This window comes from Enhydra lutris, unplaced genomic scaffold (assembly GCF_002288905.1).
Source record: "Enhydra lutris kenyoni isolate GAN:26980312 unplaced genomic scaffold, ASM228890v2 scaffoldscaffold63, whole genome shotgun sequence".
In the NCBI taxonomy this organism is placed as follows: Eukaryota; Metazoa; Chordata; class Mammalia; order Carnivora; family Mustelidae; genus Enhydra; species Enhydra lutris.
This window is the reverse complement of record NW_019154147.1, coordinates 4,386,673-4,404,629: the sequence shown is the minus strand read 5'-3', so window position 1 is coordinate 4,404,629 and position 17,957 is coordinate 4,386,673. Positions and strand designations below refer to the sequence as shown.

The following is a 17,957-nucleotide window of genomic DNA, read 5'->3' as shown; positions in this document are numbered from 1 at the left end:
AAAAAAAAAAAAAAAAAAAAAAGAGAAGAAAAGAAAAAAAAATAAGAAGAGGAAGAAGAAAAGGGAACTTTTCCAAACTCACTTTATAAAGTCAGCATTACCCTGATACCAAAACTAGACAAGGATGCCGCAGGAAAATTTCAGCCTGGCTGGCTCAGTTGGTAGAGTACGCAATTCTTTTTTTTTTTTTTTTAAGATTTTGTTTATTTATTTGACAGAGAGAGATCACAAGCAGGCAGAGAGGCAGGCGGGGGTGGGGGGAGCAGGCTCCCTGCTGTGCAGAGAGCCCAACGCAGGGCTTGATCCCAGGACCCTGAGATCATGACCTGAGCCAAAGGCAGAGGCTTAACCCACTGAGCCACCCAGGTCTCCCCAGAGTATGCAATTCTTGATCTGAGGGTCATGAGTTCAAGCCTGATATTGGGCATGGAGCCTACTTAAAAAAAAAAAATTATAGACTAATTTTATTGATAAACATAGATCCAAAAATTCTCAACAAAACAATCAGCAAACTAAATTCAACAATAAAGCAAAAAGAACACACACTATGATCAAGTGGGATTTATTCTAGGGATGTAATAATGGTTCACTATCTGCAAATCAATGTGATACCACACAGTAACAAAATGAAAGATAAAAATCATATGATTATTTCAGTAGATGCAGAAAAAGCACTTGACAAAATTCAACATCCATTCATGATTAAAAAAACCTCTTAATATAAAAGTGGGTATAGGGGCGCCTGGGTGGCTCAGCGGGTTAAGGCCTCTGCCTTCGGCTCAGGTCGTGATCGGATCGAGCCCCACATCGGGCTCTCTGCTCGGTGGGGAGCCTGCTTCCTCCTCTCTCTCTGCCTGCCTCTCTGCCTACTTGTGATCTCCGTCTGTCAAATAAATAAATAAAAAATCTTTAAAAAAAAAAAGTGGGTATAGACGGAATATCCATCAACATAATAAAAGCTATATATGGCAAGCTTACAGATAACATCATTACTTAACAATGAAAACCTGAAAGCATTTTCTCTGAGATCAGGAACAGGACAAGAATGTCTACTCTCTCCATTTTATTCAAAACAATAATGGAATTCCAGGCCAGAGCAATTAGGAGAGAAAAATAAGAGGCAACCGAACTAGAAAGGAAAATTGTCACTATCTGCAAATGACATAATACTACCTGCAGAAAACCCTACACACACACACACACACACACACACACACACACACACACACACAGAATAAATAAAATGAGTGAAGTTGCAGGATACAAGATCAATATACAAAAAACCATTGTGTTTCTATACACTAATAAACTATCAGAAAGTGCAACTGAAACAATCACATTTACACTCACATAAAAAAAATACCTAGGAATAAATTTAACCAAGGAGGTGAAAGATCACGTTGGAAACTCTAAGACATTAAGAAACTGATGAAGACATAAATAAATGGATAGATATTCCCTGTTCATGGGCTGGACGAATATTGTTAAAATGTCCATATTATCCAAAGCAATATACAGATTAAATATAATCCCTATCAAAATTCCAGTGTATTTTTCATCAAAATAGAACAAATAAGGCTAAAATTTGTATGGAACCACAGAAAACCCAAATAGCCAAGGCAATCTTAAAGAACAAAGCTGGAGGCATTGGGTTCCCTTATTTCAAACCATATTTCAAAGCTAAGGTAATTAAAACAGCATGATACTGGCATCAGAACAGACACATACATCAGTGAAACAGAAAAGAGAGCCCAGAAATAAACCCACACATATATGGTCAATTAATTTACAACAAGGGAACCAAGAATACACAATGAGGAAAGGAAAATCTCTTCAATTAAAAACAGTTCTGGGGGAATTAGCTAGCCACATATGAAAGAATAAAACTGTACCATTTGTCCTATACTACATAGAAAATTTCAAAATGGATTAAAGACTTGAATGAAAGACCTGAGACCATAAAAATCCTAGAAGAAAATGTAAGTGGTAAGTTCCTTGACACAGATCTTGGTGATGATCTTTTTAAATATGACACCAAAAACAAAAATAAACAAGTAGGACTATATCAAACTAAAATGTTTTGGAACAACAAGGGAACCATCAACAAAATGAAAGGGCAATCTACCGAATGGGAGAAAATATTTGCAAGTCATATATCCGATAAGGGGATATCTTATTGGATATATGGATATCTAATATCAAAAATATATGTGTAACTCCTATATCTCAATGGCAAAATTACAAGCAAACCCATTAAAAACTGGGCAGAGGGTCTAAACAGACATTTTTCTGAAGACCTATAGATAGCCAACAGGTACATGAAAAGATGCTCATAATAATTGAGGGAAATAGAAATCAAAACTAGAATAAGAGATCACCTCACACCTATTAGAATGGCTATTATCAAATAAGAAATAACAAGTGTTCACAAGCATGTGGAGAAAAGGGAACCCTTGTGCACTACTTGTGAGAAAGTAAATTTGTATAGCCACTATGGAAAACAGTACAGAAGTTCCTCAAAAAACTAAAAATGGGGACGCCTGGGTGGCTCAGTGGGTTAAGGCCTCTGCCTTTGGCTCAGGTCCTGATCTCAGGGTCCTGGGATCAAGCCCCACGTCGGGCTCTCTGCTCAGTGCAGAGCCTGCTTCCTCCTCTCTCTCGCTGTCTGCCTCTCTGCCTATCTGTGATCTTTGTCTGTCAAATAAATAAATAAAGTCTTAAAAAAAAAAAAAAACTAAAAATGGAACTACATATGATCCAGCAATTCCACTTCAGGGTATTTAGCCTAAGAAAATGAAAACACTAACTTGAAAAGATATCTGCACCACCATGTTCACTACAGGACTGTTTACAATAGCCAAGATATGGCAACAACCTAATTGTCTATTACAGATAAATGGATAAAGAAATTATATATATATATATAATGGAATATTATTTAGCCATATAAAAAATATTATTTAGCCATATAAAAGAATGAAATCTTGCCATCTGTGACAACATGGATGGACTTCAAGAACATTATGCTAAATGAACTAAGTCAGAGCAAGACCAATACCATATGATCTCTCTTAGGTGTAAGATCTTAAACAAAAGACAAGCTTCTGGATAGAGAGAACAGATTGGAGTTTGAGGGAGTTGGGGTGGGGGGGAGAAATGGGTGAACTGTTGCACTTTTTTTTTTTTTTTTAGTCTAAATAGATCAAATAAAAATGCAAGATCAAACTAATCCACAAAGTCCAGAAGTCTTTAAAGAAATACAGCTGACCCTTAAAAAACAAAAGGGATAAGGGGCCTAAATTCTCCCCAAGCACTCAAAAATCCACATACAACTTTTGATTCCTCAAAAACCTAACTACTAATAGCCACCTTACCAATAAGTCAATTAATACACTATGTACATGTACATCGTATATACTATATACTATATTCTTACAATAAAGTAAGCTAAAGAAAATTTTAAAAATTGTAAGGAAAATACATTTACAGTACTGTACATCTATTTACTGGAAAAAAAACCCACATGTAAGTGGACCCATGCAGTTCAAACCTGTGTGTTCAAGGATCAACAAAAATACAGGACTAAGCCAACTTAATTCAAAATTTCCAGCATCCAATCAAAATTACTAGACACACAAAGAAAATATGACTTATAACCAGGAGAAAAGTCAATAGAACACATCCAGAAATCACAGATGATGAAATTAGCAGACAAAGATGTTAATATAGCTAGTATAAAAAAGCACAAGCATTTAAGATACATATATTCTATTTCTCCTGTTCACAATTTAACACTCATACATCTTCATAGTAACGTTAACAGATATAAAAGTTTAAAGAGAAAATATATTTTGACCAAAAATAAAGTAGAAAAAGTGCTTCAGACTCACCTTTTCTCGCTATAATATCCCTAAGAAATTACTCAGTATGAAAGTAAATCCTAAATAAAAAAGCAGTATTTAGAATGAGCTGTGAGAACTTACTCTAAATATTTAAATTTAAACTGAAAGATATAAAGAAGCACTAGACTGAAGGCTTTAAGATCAGAGGATCAGATCCAAAACCTGGTTTGGATACTTCGTAACTGTACGACAGTAAGCACATCATTTAACCTTTATGAGCATCCATGTCCAGAAGCATAAAACAGAGATAATCTTTCCTTGTAATGCAGTGGTGTTGCAAGATTTAAAAGTAAATATTTTATATAGGGCCTACACCCAGTTGGAATTCATAGCTCAATGGTGAGTTTTACAATACCCATCTTTAAAATATATATAAAGTAATGTATAACTTCATTAATTATCTCTAACAAATTTGAGTGAATGAGGAAAGGATTTCAAATCTAAATAGTGAGCTTGAATTGGGAAGTGACAAATCAAATCAACGATAAAATCATTCTCAGGGCACCTGGGTGGATCAGTCGTTAAGCCTCTGCCTTCAGCTCAGGTCATGATCCCAGGATCCTGGGAATCCAGCCCCGCACTGGGATCCCTGCTCAGCGGGAAGCCTGCTTCTCCCTCTCCCACTCCCCCTGCTTGTGTTCCCTCTGTTGCTATGTCTATGTCAAATAAATAAATAAAATCTTTAAAATAAATAAATAAATAAAATCATTCTCCTGCCTAAGAAAGTAAACTATCTGACCCACAGCTACAGATACATTGTTTATAGAGCTAGAACAGAGGTGTCTCATTTCTTTATCTCTAAGGAAGCAACCCTTTGTAACCAGTTACGAACAGACTTTGGAAAGAAAAGATGCCAATCATAGTGACTGACACAACCTATGAGCCTTTAACCTTCCCTAATAGCATGCTCATCATCACCCAGAAAACTGCACCACAAAATTAGAGAAGTTTTCATGTTAAGTGAAGAATTTCTTCCACTTTCTATACAAAATTAATAAACAAATCCTAACAATCAATGTAGACTGCTATTCTCCCATTTAAAATGTTTAATTTCTTGGGATGCCCGGGTACTCAGTTGGTCAAGTGTCTACCTTCAGCTCAGGTCAGGATCTCAGGGTCCTGGGATCAAGCCCCACATTGGGCTCCCTGCTCAGCATGAAGTCTGCGTATCCCTCTCCCTCTGCCGCTCCCCCCACCCCTACACCTGCTCTCTCACTCAAGAGCACTCTTTCTTACTCTCTCTCAAATAATTTAAAATAAAATAGAATGTTTAATTTCCTGAGAAATTAGTTTTAAAAGCCAACAAAAAAATAAAACCAGCTTTACATGCAAATGATTTACCATTATAGCTGATTACACACAATATACACCATCAAGCTCACTAACCAATTTCTTTGTTTTTGCTTTGTTTAGGGTCATCAATTCTGAATTATTTTACACTAGCTTCATTTTACTTTCTAAAACAAAGACTTTCAAGTTTTGTTAATAACTATTACATTAGTAAAAAAATTACAGATATTACCTTACAATCATATTACCACCTATATATGGACACTATACGGACAATGCTACATATATATCTGATACACACATCCAAACACACACACCTGCCTTAGAGTAGGAATTGATTTTATTGTTGAGTCGCTGCATGAGCAGTAATACTGCTTCCAGCTTGTTGACAATCTCCATTGTGATACCTTTACCACCATCTCCAAGACACTTGGGCTTATAGGTCAGAACGAAGTGACTCCAGGCTCGTAGCACTACTTCTGCATCATCAGCACTGATAAGGAGGCTGTCTCTTAACAGTGCCCTTACAGTGCCCTCCACCTTTTCTAGAAGCTGCCTCCACGGACGTGTAAGATCAACCTGAAATTTCCAGAGCACAAACTCATCATAGCCACTGGCCAGAGTCAAAAGAATACTCTTTTAAATTAAGAAACGAAAAACAAAAAACAAAAAACTACTTGTAGTCACCAACACAAAAGACCATCAGTCAGACCACTGCATTATATGTGTTTTGCCCAAAAAAGTGAAGACAGACCATTTACCTGCTCAAATCCACCCAGAAGTTCTGTAGTGTCCATTGCACTGTTCATAGCCATGATCTTTAATGTGTGACCAGTAAGGTGTGCCAGAAGCTGGACCAGGCTACTCTTGCCCACAGAGGCTGGCCCCACGAGGATGACCATCCAGCTCATCTGCACACACTTCATAATAGATTCCAGAGACCGTAACGACTGGTGCAGAAGTGATAGGGGACGGCAGGACAGGAGAGGAATGTAACTGCCACGGGAAAGGACTGAGTAGCCCAGCTGAAAAAGACATACCAATGAGATTTCACAAGTGTGTCTGATTGTGGGAACAGAGGAAATCAAAGGAAAATGTAAAATAGAGGATATTCCTACATGCCTCACCTGAACATCATAGGGAGTGATATGAAATACTCTGGTTCCCATGTATGGGTTGGAACTTGAATTAAACACATCCTTGAATACAGCAATGACCTAAATGAGGACAATATAATTAAAGCACAAACCACTCCAGCAAATTCTAGCCAAACCTTCTAGATAACATGCACATCAAGAGTCAGAACACTGTGAGTGAACACTAGTCACAATTTCCTTATCCTTTTGAATTTTCTCTTATAAACTTCCTCTTATAGATTACATTAAACTAAATCTTGAGGATGAAAACAAACTGGAACCCAAGCAAAGAACAGTCATCTAATCTCAAACTATTTGAGAATCCAGTTGAGAATGTATCATAAATTAAAGTCATGGATATTATGGCAAATCTACACATGAAAAAATCAATCTGCTTTCATCATCCAAGATATCACCTAAAAAAGCAGAAGAGAATAGTAGCCTGAAGATTATAAAGAACACTGACAATTTCGTGAGCACCTACTATGTGCCAAATGTTGTAGACATGCTTTAATAGATTATTCTGATCCTTACAGCCTTGCAAAATAGGTATCATTTCCACTTTATAGATATGGATAATAGAATTCAGGAGAGTAATAAGGATTTACTAATGGTTAGTAGGTGATTTTTAAATCCAAGCCAGTCTCACTCCAAAACACCATTTTAGCCTAAGTTATTTATATAGAATGACAACCAATGCTAGTTATCTGATTATTTATATTCAGTTATCCCTTCCTTATTAGAAATACAATTAGAAAACTTGCCATTAGTCCTACTTCTTTTCTGGATTTCTTCTTAAGAGGAGTTGGGGCAGGGGAAAAAGCTAAGGGTGTATACAATACACTAATTTAGCCCAGAGCAGCAGGAAAAATTCCAGCCACCCACAATATGTATACCAAGTTGCATGTTTCTAACAAAGCAGTAATACTCATATTAATCACTGTACAATGGACTTTAGTCAGAAGATAAAAATAATATTATAGAATAAGTTCTAGGAATAGAATGTATGGCATGGTGACTATAGTCAATAATACTGTATTGCATTATTTGAAAATTGCTAAGAGAACAGATTTTAAAGTTGCCATCAAAAGAAAAAGTCTTTTGTACTATGTAAGGTAATGTGTGTTAGACTTACTGCAGTGATCGTTTCACAATGTATACAAATAGTGAATCATTGTGTGTACACCTGAAAATAGTATGTTGAATGCCAATTATACCTCAACTAAAAAAATTAATGAATTTGAGAAATATCAGGAAAAAACTAATAAAGATAAAATCATTATCAGTACCAAACCTTGATGAGGAGTCAAAAAGCAGCACAGGAGAAAACTGTTCCTGTCACATACTTTTGTGTCCAGGCTTTTGATGATCTTACATTGTACTCCAAAGCATATTATACTCTCTGCTCCTGGACAGTCTACCAGAACTAAAATTATAAATACTTTCACATTGTAGTTGGTTTAGTTTTATAAAGACAGATTCAATTTACTCAAACTCTTCCAGCCTTGATAAGCCCTTCTCCTATTACTATTTTCCCTTACTTTGTGTGTGTGCGTGTGAATTAAATAATTAACATAGAGAAGCGAAGAAAACCTTCCATACCTTAGACTGACATTCCATCTGACTAACATCAAATACCCAACAATTGGCCAGGGTCTGGCCACAATGAATACAGTATAATTAGTAAGCAGATGAAGAAAATAAAATTACTAGTTGATGGTATATGAATTATATATAATGAAATTATATTTTAAAAAACTAGGTGAGGGGCGCCTGGGTGGCTTGGTGGGTTAAAGCCTCTGCCTTCAGCTCAGGTCATGATCCCAGGATCCTGGGATTGAGCCCCGCATCAGGCTCTCTGCTCAGCGGGGAGCCTGCTCCCTCCTCTCTCTCTGCCTGCCTCTCTGCCTGCTTGTGATCTCTTTCTGTCAAATAAATAAATAAAATCTTTAAAAATAAATAAATAAAATAAAAAGTAAGAAAAAAAACTAGGTGAATATTTTGTCCTAATACAATGACTAAAGGCACTTGTACATAATGAATGAGTCAACATTTGGCTGCAACTGGGATATGAAAGCAAAGTTCTAGGCTGGAGAGCTGGCTCTACCACTCACTACAGGTGATACTCCATGACTGTGGGCATTGAATCCTCACTGATGAAGAGGTCAGGACAGTGCCTCCTGCCTGCAGCTACTGTGAATATTCTGTGAGACTGGACTTTAAATACCACAAAACAAAACGAACACATTATTAGTTTATTAGGCTAGGAATTCTAGTGTTATTTTCTGTTTACAAAGAGGTATTTTTATTTCCATTCAGATACAGAATATTCTTTTATGTACCTACTTATACATTGTAGATTAAAGACTTTGTAACTCAAAGTTTCTTTAAAAAACGGAAAACTGACCCCCTCTACTGAGTATCACCTGTCTCCTCCTGTTTCTCCCCTTTGCACCTTGAAAGAGGCTAAAGACCTAGTTCTTTATTACTGGGGGGCAATACTGTTTAAAGGAGGTTTGCAGTAAAGGGATTCAGATGGATAAATGAAGTATGTACTCTGAAGCAAATTACTCTGCACTTTGAGACACTGAGGTAGGTGAACTTTCAGTCTCCTTCCTTAACTTTTTTTTTTCCCAGTTTGTGTTTTATTGACACCAGTGCTCAAGCTTTGACCATGTACTTCCTCAGTGGGTAGAGCTGCTCCTTCTGCGGCTGCTTCTTGGCCTTCAGCTCTTCCTCATGCTTATTCAGCCAGTGGCGCATGGCGCATGTCTTCTTGGGCCGCAGACCCAGGGGCTTGCATTTCTTACCTTTGTAGAATTTCCTGCCTTAGTTCTCTTTCTGGTTGATGACTGTGAGAACACTGGCAATGGATCTGCCAACAACTTGGACCTTGGAGAGCTTGGAGAGCTCAGAAGCCGTGCCACCTGTCACTCTGGCAATGAGCAGCTGGGACAGCTTAACCTCAGCTCTTCCAGCAGTTTAAGCAGCTCCTGCTTCTTGCCACGAAAGTCTCGAGGTTTCATCTTGGCCCTGTCTGCACAATCCATTGCTGCCACCGCTGGGAAGAGACTGACGGAAAGAGCTCTTTCCTTAACTTCTAAATTCTAAGCAGCTTTAGTGAGTTTAGTATTAATTAGTGAGTATGCACTTTCTCTCCCTTAGGAAGAAATCAACTTTCAGATGGAAAGAAACACAAAGAACAAGTATGAAACTCACCTTTTCTTTGTCTTCCTTGGTTCTCATTCTCTCACCATAGACCAAAAATACATGCTGACCAGGATCATAACACCCAGGGGACTGGTCAACTAGCATCAACTGACACCAGCGGAAAAGGTCCCGAAGGTTGAATTCCCAGGGTCCTCCTTTTTGCCCCCATTTCTTCTCAATAGTCACTTCGTGATCAATCTAAAAAGAAAACACCATTATTGGGAAACATGTCCCATTGCTAAGCACACTGCATTAAGTACTATCAATGTACTACAAATGTATACATAATCTGAAACAGAAATAAGGTTTGATACCAAGTCTCTTCCTCCCAACCCAGACATCTAAACCAGGAATATTCTTGTAAGCATTAACACTGGCAAGATCTTAATAACCATAATCTTTAAATGAGTAGTTTTTTCCAGCAGAAACATCTACAATTCAATGTGATTTATTTTAGAGAGACTGATAAATTTGATAGTGTCCCACAATGGAAAAATGTTGGTTCTATTACAGCATGAAAATAAAAAACAATTAATACAAGTAGGTACTTACTTGGCTGTTGAAAGCAACCATCTTCTTAACAATATTTTTGTCAATGGCTGGAAACAGAGTACTAGCAATGAACTCCATGTCAATTACTGTAAGGGGATCCACAAAGACCTACAGAATCCAAAAAGAACATGAAGAAATACTATTGCTTCTCTTTACTGAACACCAGGAAGAACTACCACTTGCAAAGTAAAATTGTTATTTAACACCAAAGTAACAGTACCTCAGTTTAGATATACATAAAAATTGTTATAGAAATCTCTTTTCTTACATTTTTAGGATACAGAATCCTATAAAATATTTGAAATACAGGACAACAGAGGTTTTGTTGTTAGCTCCACTCTAATGAATTAAAAAAAGATAACATACAACTTAAGTGTATTTATTTTTATTTTTAAGCATTTCTGTCTTTTTAAATTTCCTATGTATATTATGTCCTCAAAACTAGATGGTAAGGCATAAGAGCATTTACTTCAAAATCTCAACTTTCAACTTTTCAGTATGTTTGAAATTCCTCATAATAAATTATTCTGAAAAGATACTCAGCGAATTATGGAAAGGGACATCAAAGAAAGCCAACATCCAGAGCCATTTCCAAATCTGTAGGCTAGTCAAATTTTAACAAATAAATATTAAAACAAGTAAGCATATGTGTATAGATACACATACACACTCTCCAACCTCTGCAAACGAGAATAAAGACAGTAAGAAAGACATCAAATGTTAATAATGATTGACTCTGATATGGAGAATACTGGATTTTTTATTCTTCTGGTAGTTTTCTTTTCCTTCTCACTTTAACTAAAATGCATTATTTTCATCATAAAAAAATTTTCAGTATTTTAATAGATCACGTAGACACCTGGAAAGGTAAAAAACTGGCCTTGCTCCTGAGCATGGTAATGGAATTCCTGGAGGGGTGGTTATCCTACCCTCCACTAACTGATAACACACCGGTTTTCCAGGACTGGAGACAAAGGGACACATACCTGAAGAGAAGTGATGACGGGAATCAGTCACATTAATATTCACCATACAGAGACATGGAATTGAGAAACAGATCATTAAATCGGTGCTCTCTCATTCTTACGGTGAGCATCCTCATAGGTATGTGCCTCAGTCCTATCAGCCCCAACACTCTACCTTCGGTCTCCATGGCAACAGCAAATCTTACCTGAGTGAATCTGTTAAGGAAAGACCTTGGCAAGCCTTTCCTCCCACCTCCTTGTCTAAAAGGATTCTGACACCCGAAAATCTTCGTCTTTTCATGCTGTACTTGAAAACTCATTCCCAACTCAGGAACATAGATTTCTCCTCTGTGGTCAAAACAAGCATTGAGTCCTTCCAATACAGACTGAGAAGCCAGGTTGAGCTATTTGAAGAAAGTATATATATTTATTACATATGCTATATAACTATAAAAAAAAAGAATACGTATAAAAACAGAATAGTATTGTCTTCAGGAGGAAGAAGCTCAAACAGTACTGATAACGTTCAATTTTTTAAGATTTATTCATTTTTTGAGAGAGAGAGAGAGAAAGAAAGTCGGGGGAGGGAAAGGCAGGAGAAAGAGAATCTCCAGCAGACACGCCGCTGCACACAGAGCCTGCCGTGGGGCTCCATCCCACAACTGCAAGATCATGACCTGAGCCAAAACCAAGAGTTGGACACTTAACTGACTGAGCCCCCAGGCACCCCAGTAATGTTCTACTTCTTAAGCCAAATATATTCATCCTATTCTTTCATATACAGACACATGTCAGACATCTAGGGTATATAAACTATCAATAACTTTTGAGTAAACTGAATCAACAGACTGAATTTTTTAAAAAGCAGTTTAAATCTTCTCTAAAATTAAACTGCATCCATTGTATTCACCTATACAGACCTACCTTGTACATCCCAGCTTACCAAAAAAACTTGCCAGTACACAGATCTCATTTTTGCACTATGAGATCTTTAAAGATGAAGACTGCTCTTTATATACTTAAATTATCTTCTCCAGCTCAAATACTGAATGAAATCTCTAAATGGGTTTCAAAGTCATGATATAAACTACATAAAGTAGATCGACATGGCTAACGTTCACCAACATTTTTATGAACAAGAACAAATACAAGGAGTTTCTGTGCCAAAAATGAAAAGAGCTGAATGGAGGTCTTCAGATGTGGAGTTTACAGCTCAAGGATGCGAAGCATGGTAGTTTTTAGGTAACATAGAAAAATTCAATTAGGAAAATGAGAAATCAATAAAATGCAAAGGGACAAAAAAAACCCCAGACTCTATCAGAATTTCCAGTGTCATGTTTACATAAACACTACAAAGCACAAAATCCACTGAATACTCCCAAACATGTAAAACTCTAAAAGCTATTCTTTTTTTTTTTTTTTTTTTAGTATTTTATTTATTTGTCAGAGAGAGAGCAGGCAGAAAAGCAGGCAGAGAGGCAGAGCGAGAAGCAGGCTCCCTGCCGGGCAGGGAGCCCGATGTGGGACTTGATCCCAGGACACGGGGATCATGACCTGAGCTGAAGGCAGCCACTTAACCGATTGAGCCACCCACGCATCCCTCTAAAAGCTACTCTTAAATGTGACTTAGTTAAGAATGTCTTGGGTCACCTGGATGCATTTCCACCCAACAGGACTATGGTCTGAAGCCTTACGCTTTAAAACTGAGCATTTTTCCCCCTGGCTAAAGAATATAATACTACACGCATCTTTTTCCAAAAATCAGATGGGACACACCACTCTCCTACCATGAGAAGTAGGAAGAAGCTCAGCTGAAAAGTAACCCCACAGCCTGGCCTCCAACTTCAGACCCAAAGACATCTAAATCTTGGGGACCCGCTGGGGCCAGTCTTAAAAGTTCCATCCACAACATACTGATCACACCAATCATTTAAACTTCACCACTACTTTCCAGCCTTTTCCTGGATTAATAAGGCATATGACTAGATGCCATTGCCCATAGCTTTAAATTTTTTATATTTGTACATCACCTTTCCGTATCTCCAGTTGCCTGCTGGTCACTAAGTTTCAGCATTTATCCCAGGTATCATGAGGGGCTCTGTTATTCCAGTCAATAACTTACCCATAAGGCACATGTAACACTGACCATTTTCTCACTATTTTTTTAATGTCTCTTAAGATAACTTCCTGCAGTCTCTCTGTTGCTCTTATAAAACATGTGGTTGACACTGTAAAAAACCCATGAAATAAATACAAAATACAAAGCCAGCCAGACACCAAAGAATAAACCAGTGAAGAGACAGTTTTTCTCTGGAAGCTGGCTTATAACAGCAGGTGTTAGTGGCTTGTATATACAAGGGTTTCTAGATATGTTTTCTGACAAGTGACTTTTCTTATTCTTCAAAGGAACCGTGGAGGACTTTTCTTCATTAGAAATTTGTCTGTACTAGCAAAATAGCATGACCTAGCTATATGAAAAGTAAGGTATGCCCTAGCAATATAAAAGTATGACTGCTTTTCCCATCGTGACCCTTTGCTTGGCATGACAGATAGTCCTCTCACCTCATCCAACACAACCCAATGGCCTGCCTTCAGAGCCGCCAGCAATGGACCATCTCGCCAGGCAAACTCTCCTCCCTTGCCTCCTTCAACAGGTAGATCCGCTCCAAACAGGTCTGTGATGTCCTTTGAGAGGAGGCAGAAAGGAGGAAAAGCCAACATTACATAAAAAAATTAACTAGATCCCAAGACTCTAAATCTAACATGATAAATCCTTGGGCCTTATGCCGCTTTTCCTTTTTATACCAAGACAGAACTAATCAATCCTAGCGCTCTTTACCAGGAGCCCAGACATGCCCCCAAGGACCTTCTCACCACAACACTGCAAGTTATCAACTGACTGGAGCTGGAGCTCTAGATCAGTTCTTAACTGTGGCTATACTTGGAAATTAATTAGTGAGCCTTACACAAAACAAAACAAATAAAAATAAAACAAAGACCAGTAACAATGCCCAGGCCCTGCTCCCAGACCCCACAACTGGAGAGTCTTATTTGTCACCTCTTGTCCTGTGAGAGTGTTTAAAGGACATTTTATTTCTATTACTTTTTTTAGAAAGGACAAAAATAAAGAAGGCTATGTTATAATAAATACTGAATTGGGCAATTATCTCTCAAAAGACAATGAGATTAAAGCATCTAGAGAGAATAATATTATAGATATCAGTTATTAATAAATCTAAAAGGAGACTTAGTTTGGAAGGTCATGTTGCTTTGGTCTTTATCACCATGAAATGTTTGGGATTCTGAAAATGTCCTGATTATTTCTTATTAAGAAACTCTATAAACAGATACAAACATTACTCCCTACACTCATCCTCATCAGCTGCAGGATGACTAAGCTTACCGTCTGCTCTGACAAGTTGATTCGAACAAGGATGTTGCCTGAAGCCTTTGCTAATGCTCCCACCAAACTTGTCTTGCCCACACCAGGGGAGCCCTCCAGGAGAATGGGTTTGTTCAGTTTTGTAGCTCTTAAGAGCCTCTGGGCATTCATAGCTGTGGTGCCTGCGCTGAGTGCATAGTCGGCAACATTACTCCTGTGAAGGACAGGTCCTTAAGCAGAGAAAAGAAAAGCCACATATTAGCTGGATGTCAACCAAATCATACATACGTGTCAACGCCAAGATTTTAAGAATCTAACAAACAGACTTTCAGTGAGTGAAGCACCATCTATAGTGAAAATGCTCAGCCCTGTTTCAACATTTCCCCACTTTCAGGTTATAAAATCCTTTGAAGGAATAGCCAGCAGCATACGTTATTCAACTGTGCCTACCACTCAGGTCTCTCCAGCGCTTATACCTACGTATATACTCACTTACATAGGTCTAACTGCAAGTTCCTCCTACACCTGGAATTACTACATGTACTTGCACAATTTACCTTCACAAGTAAGTATTTTCTTTTTTTTTTTTTTAAAGATTTTATTTATTTGACAGAGAAAGATCACAAGTAGGCAGAGAGACAGGCAGAGAGAGGGGGGAAGCAGGCTCACTGCTGAGCAGAGAGCCTGATGCGGAACTCGATTCCAGAACCCTGAGATCATGGCCTGAGCCAAAGGCAGAGGCTTAACACACTGAGCCACCCACACGCCCTACAAATAAGTATTTTCTTAAGAGTCAAGTGTAAGCTCAGTGTGTAGGCCATATGTTTCCACAGAAGTAATTTCATCCAAGGTTTTTAGGCCTCCAAGACAATTCAGGATGCATCTTTAACCCATAATCTAGCTGAACTGCAGACTAATAATAGTTTTATAGGGCTTAACATTTGTGTCACTGCATCTCCTGGAAGAAACTTTTCATATACCAGTTTGGAGGGCTAGGATAAACATCAATTACCTCAGTTGTGGAAGCAGAAGCAAGGATCACCCCTGTCCCAGGTCACTAACATATAGCTCCTACACGAGGGTCCTGGATATTATGATGACGACTTAGGGAAATTAGATCATTGGATGTACCATCGGGGATGAAAAGTACTACTGAAGAGGGAGAGGGAAAAGGGTGATATTCCGTTCGGCCAGGAACCTAGGCTGGTTTTGTTCACCACTGAACCCTCAGTCATTGCCACTGTTCCTCTAAGCGTTTCAGACATTCAACAATTATTAATGTAGGGTGGGAGGAAAGGAAAAGAAAGACGACCTTGCAACAGAAGCAATAATCTGAAAAATTACTAGTGCCTTCTAAGATATCTAATCTACCTCATTTAAATATTTGGTAAAAGCAATCCAGTAAGAATGAGAGCAAGGATTACAACTGAAACCCACGTGAGTTTTCCATTTAATCATTCACTCATTCATCCATTCACTCAATCAACAGACATTTTCTGAATGCCTTTGACTGCCAGGACACATCTCAGGTGTCAGAGACAGGAAGATGAGGGACACAATTCCTGCCCACAAGAGCTCACAAAACTATTCTGGTAAGCAGTGATGAGGATCTATAGTTGATACATTATGGGTTGAATTATCACTATAGGAAAGCTCTTGTTTTGAGCACCAAATCAAAAATAAATGCATTTTTTAAAGACAATTTATTCATAGATTAAAGACTGTACTTTCCCCTATTTTTATGTCGGTTATGTATTTTTAATTATTCATGAAATTATAGTTGGTTATACCAAGTCAAATTCTAATTCAGGTAACTAGTTTAAAAATAATCCTGCATATGATACACTAAAAGTCACAATAAAAGTCAAGTACCTATGATCTACAAGAGTAGAATCTTCATTTATTTAAAATCATTCTTACCCCTTGGTATAAAAAATGGATGAATTCCCCAAAGGTTATCTATTCCAGTAAATTCTTTGGCCTTGAGTCGGTCATAAATCTTCAATTCGTTTTTTTGACACTCAGTAAGTCGCACTATCTTGCAAAGTTTCTTGAGTAGGAATTTCAGACATTCTTTGCGAGCCAAGAGAGCCATACCAAACCCTGAGGAAGTTACACCTAAAAGACAGAGAATCAGTACATCAAACAACAGCACGACATGACACCAAGCTTCCCAACTGCTCATCAGGAGCGCTTGGGTGGTTTCCAGGGGAAATGAGGCCCTTGCTGAAGTTACACCCAAAATGCAATCGCTACTGTAAATAGTCCGAAGGCAAAAGTCTGGATCCCCACAATTCACAGATTGGCAGCAGCTCATTCAGTAAAGCACCCACGCACTCCACAATGAATCAGCCTGGACGTAGGATGGATTAATGTGGTACTGCTGATCATATTGGTTTATATCTCTAATCTTCACTGCTAAAAAAACAGAACTTAAATACTGAATTCTGTGAGCTTATGGTAACTTAAAAAACAAAAAAACTAAAGGATTCAGGCAATAACTATAAATGACCATTCATGGTAAGAATTATCCAGTCCAAGGGTTGCGTTGTGGACATTGGGGAAGGTATGTGCTACGGAGAGTGCTGTGAAATGACGATTCACAGACCTATACCCCTGGGACAAATAATACACTGTATGTTAATAACAATAATTTAAAAAAAAAAAGAATTATCCACTCCTTCAGGAGCAAGGGCATTTCCAACAGTCTTCTTTTTACTCGTAATAACTATTTCATGTTTACCAAGTCCCTAGCCTATAAGCAATGAGAAGTTGCAGCCTATCTTTTACATTAGCCATCTCTCAAAAAGAGTAGAAAGAAAATAAAATCCATTCTGGGTCTCGGAAATGTTACAGTAAGTGATTTTTTAAAAGTATCTGGGTCAGAGGTTGGAGGTCTGGGTTTGTTCCATTTCATACTCCCCTCTACCCTAACCCCCTTGTCCCCACACCAGCTAACAGACAACATACCTGAACCTATTCCATCTATGTACACCAGGCATGCAGCATGGACAAATGATGTCACAGTGGAGATGGTCTCTGGCCTTTTCAAAGCAGCTTCCTCCCCCATTGTGTTCATGAAGTTAACCCAGGACAGGATATCTCTGATACTGACCACACATCTTCGGCCAAATTCCTGGTGGGTCAGCCAATCAATGAAATCCAGCATCACCTCCGCTATGTCAGCCCCTAAGACATAAGGACACAAAGGCAGTTGCTAAGAAGTAGCTATATCGAACACTCCCAAGAAGGTTTTGTAACATGGGGCCCAGATATGCCCTAAGAGAGTTCTGTGCTCCATAAGATTATATGCAAATTTTTGTGAAAGTCCATTACTGCTTTTTCTAAAGAGAGGGTTCCATTGCTTTTATTACATTCCCAAGAGATTCATGAATAGCATTCCACACTTACCAAAAAAGAAAAAACACTTTGAGAATTTCAGCCTAAGAAGCAATCCTGAGGGACGCCTGGGTGGCTCAGTTGGTTAAGCAGCTGCCTTCGGCTCAGGTCATGATCCCAG

At 38.1% G+C, this 17,957-nt stretch overlaps 1 protein-coding gene and 1 pseudogene across 3 annotated transcripts in view; both read right to left on the bottom strand.

Annotated features, from left to right (window-relative positions):
• The window catches only part of LOC111158834 (midasin AAA ATPase 1), a 168,551-nt gene that overhangs the window by 70,387 nt on the left and 80,207 nt on the right, over window positions 1-17,957 (bottom strand). For all 3 annotated transcript variants that reach the window (XM_022521117.1, XM_022521118.1, XM_022521119.1), the window contains 10 exons: window positions 17,408-17,626; window positions 16,358-16,555; window positions 14,459-14,667; window positions 13,618-13,740; window positions 11,262-11,459; window positions 10,091-10,198; window positions 9,548-9,736; window positions 6,320-6,409; window positions 5,954-6,217; window positions 5,510-5,771 (listed from right to left, as the gene is read on the bottom strand). In XM_022521117.1, coding sequence (XP_022376825.1) covers window positions 5,510-5,771; window positions 5,954-6,217; window positions 6,320-6,409; window positions 9,548-9,736; window positions 10,091-10,198; window positions 11,262-11,459; window positions 13,618-13,740; window positions 14,459-14,667; window positions 16,358-16,555; window positions 17,408-17,626 — 1,860 coding nt within the window. The remainder of the gene's footprint in view (window positions 1-5,509; window positions 5,772-5,953; window positions 6,218-6,319; window positions 6,410-9,547; window positions 9,737-10,090; window positions 10,199-11,261; window positions 11,460-13,617; window positions 13,741-14,458; window positions 14,668-16,357; window positions 16,556-17,407; window positions 17,627-17,957) is intronic.
• LOC111158774 lies at window positions 8,990-9,378 on the bottom strand (annotated as a pseudogene).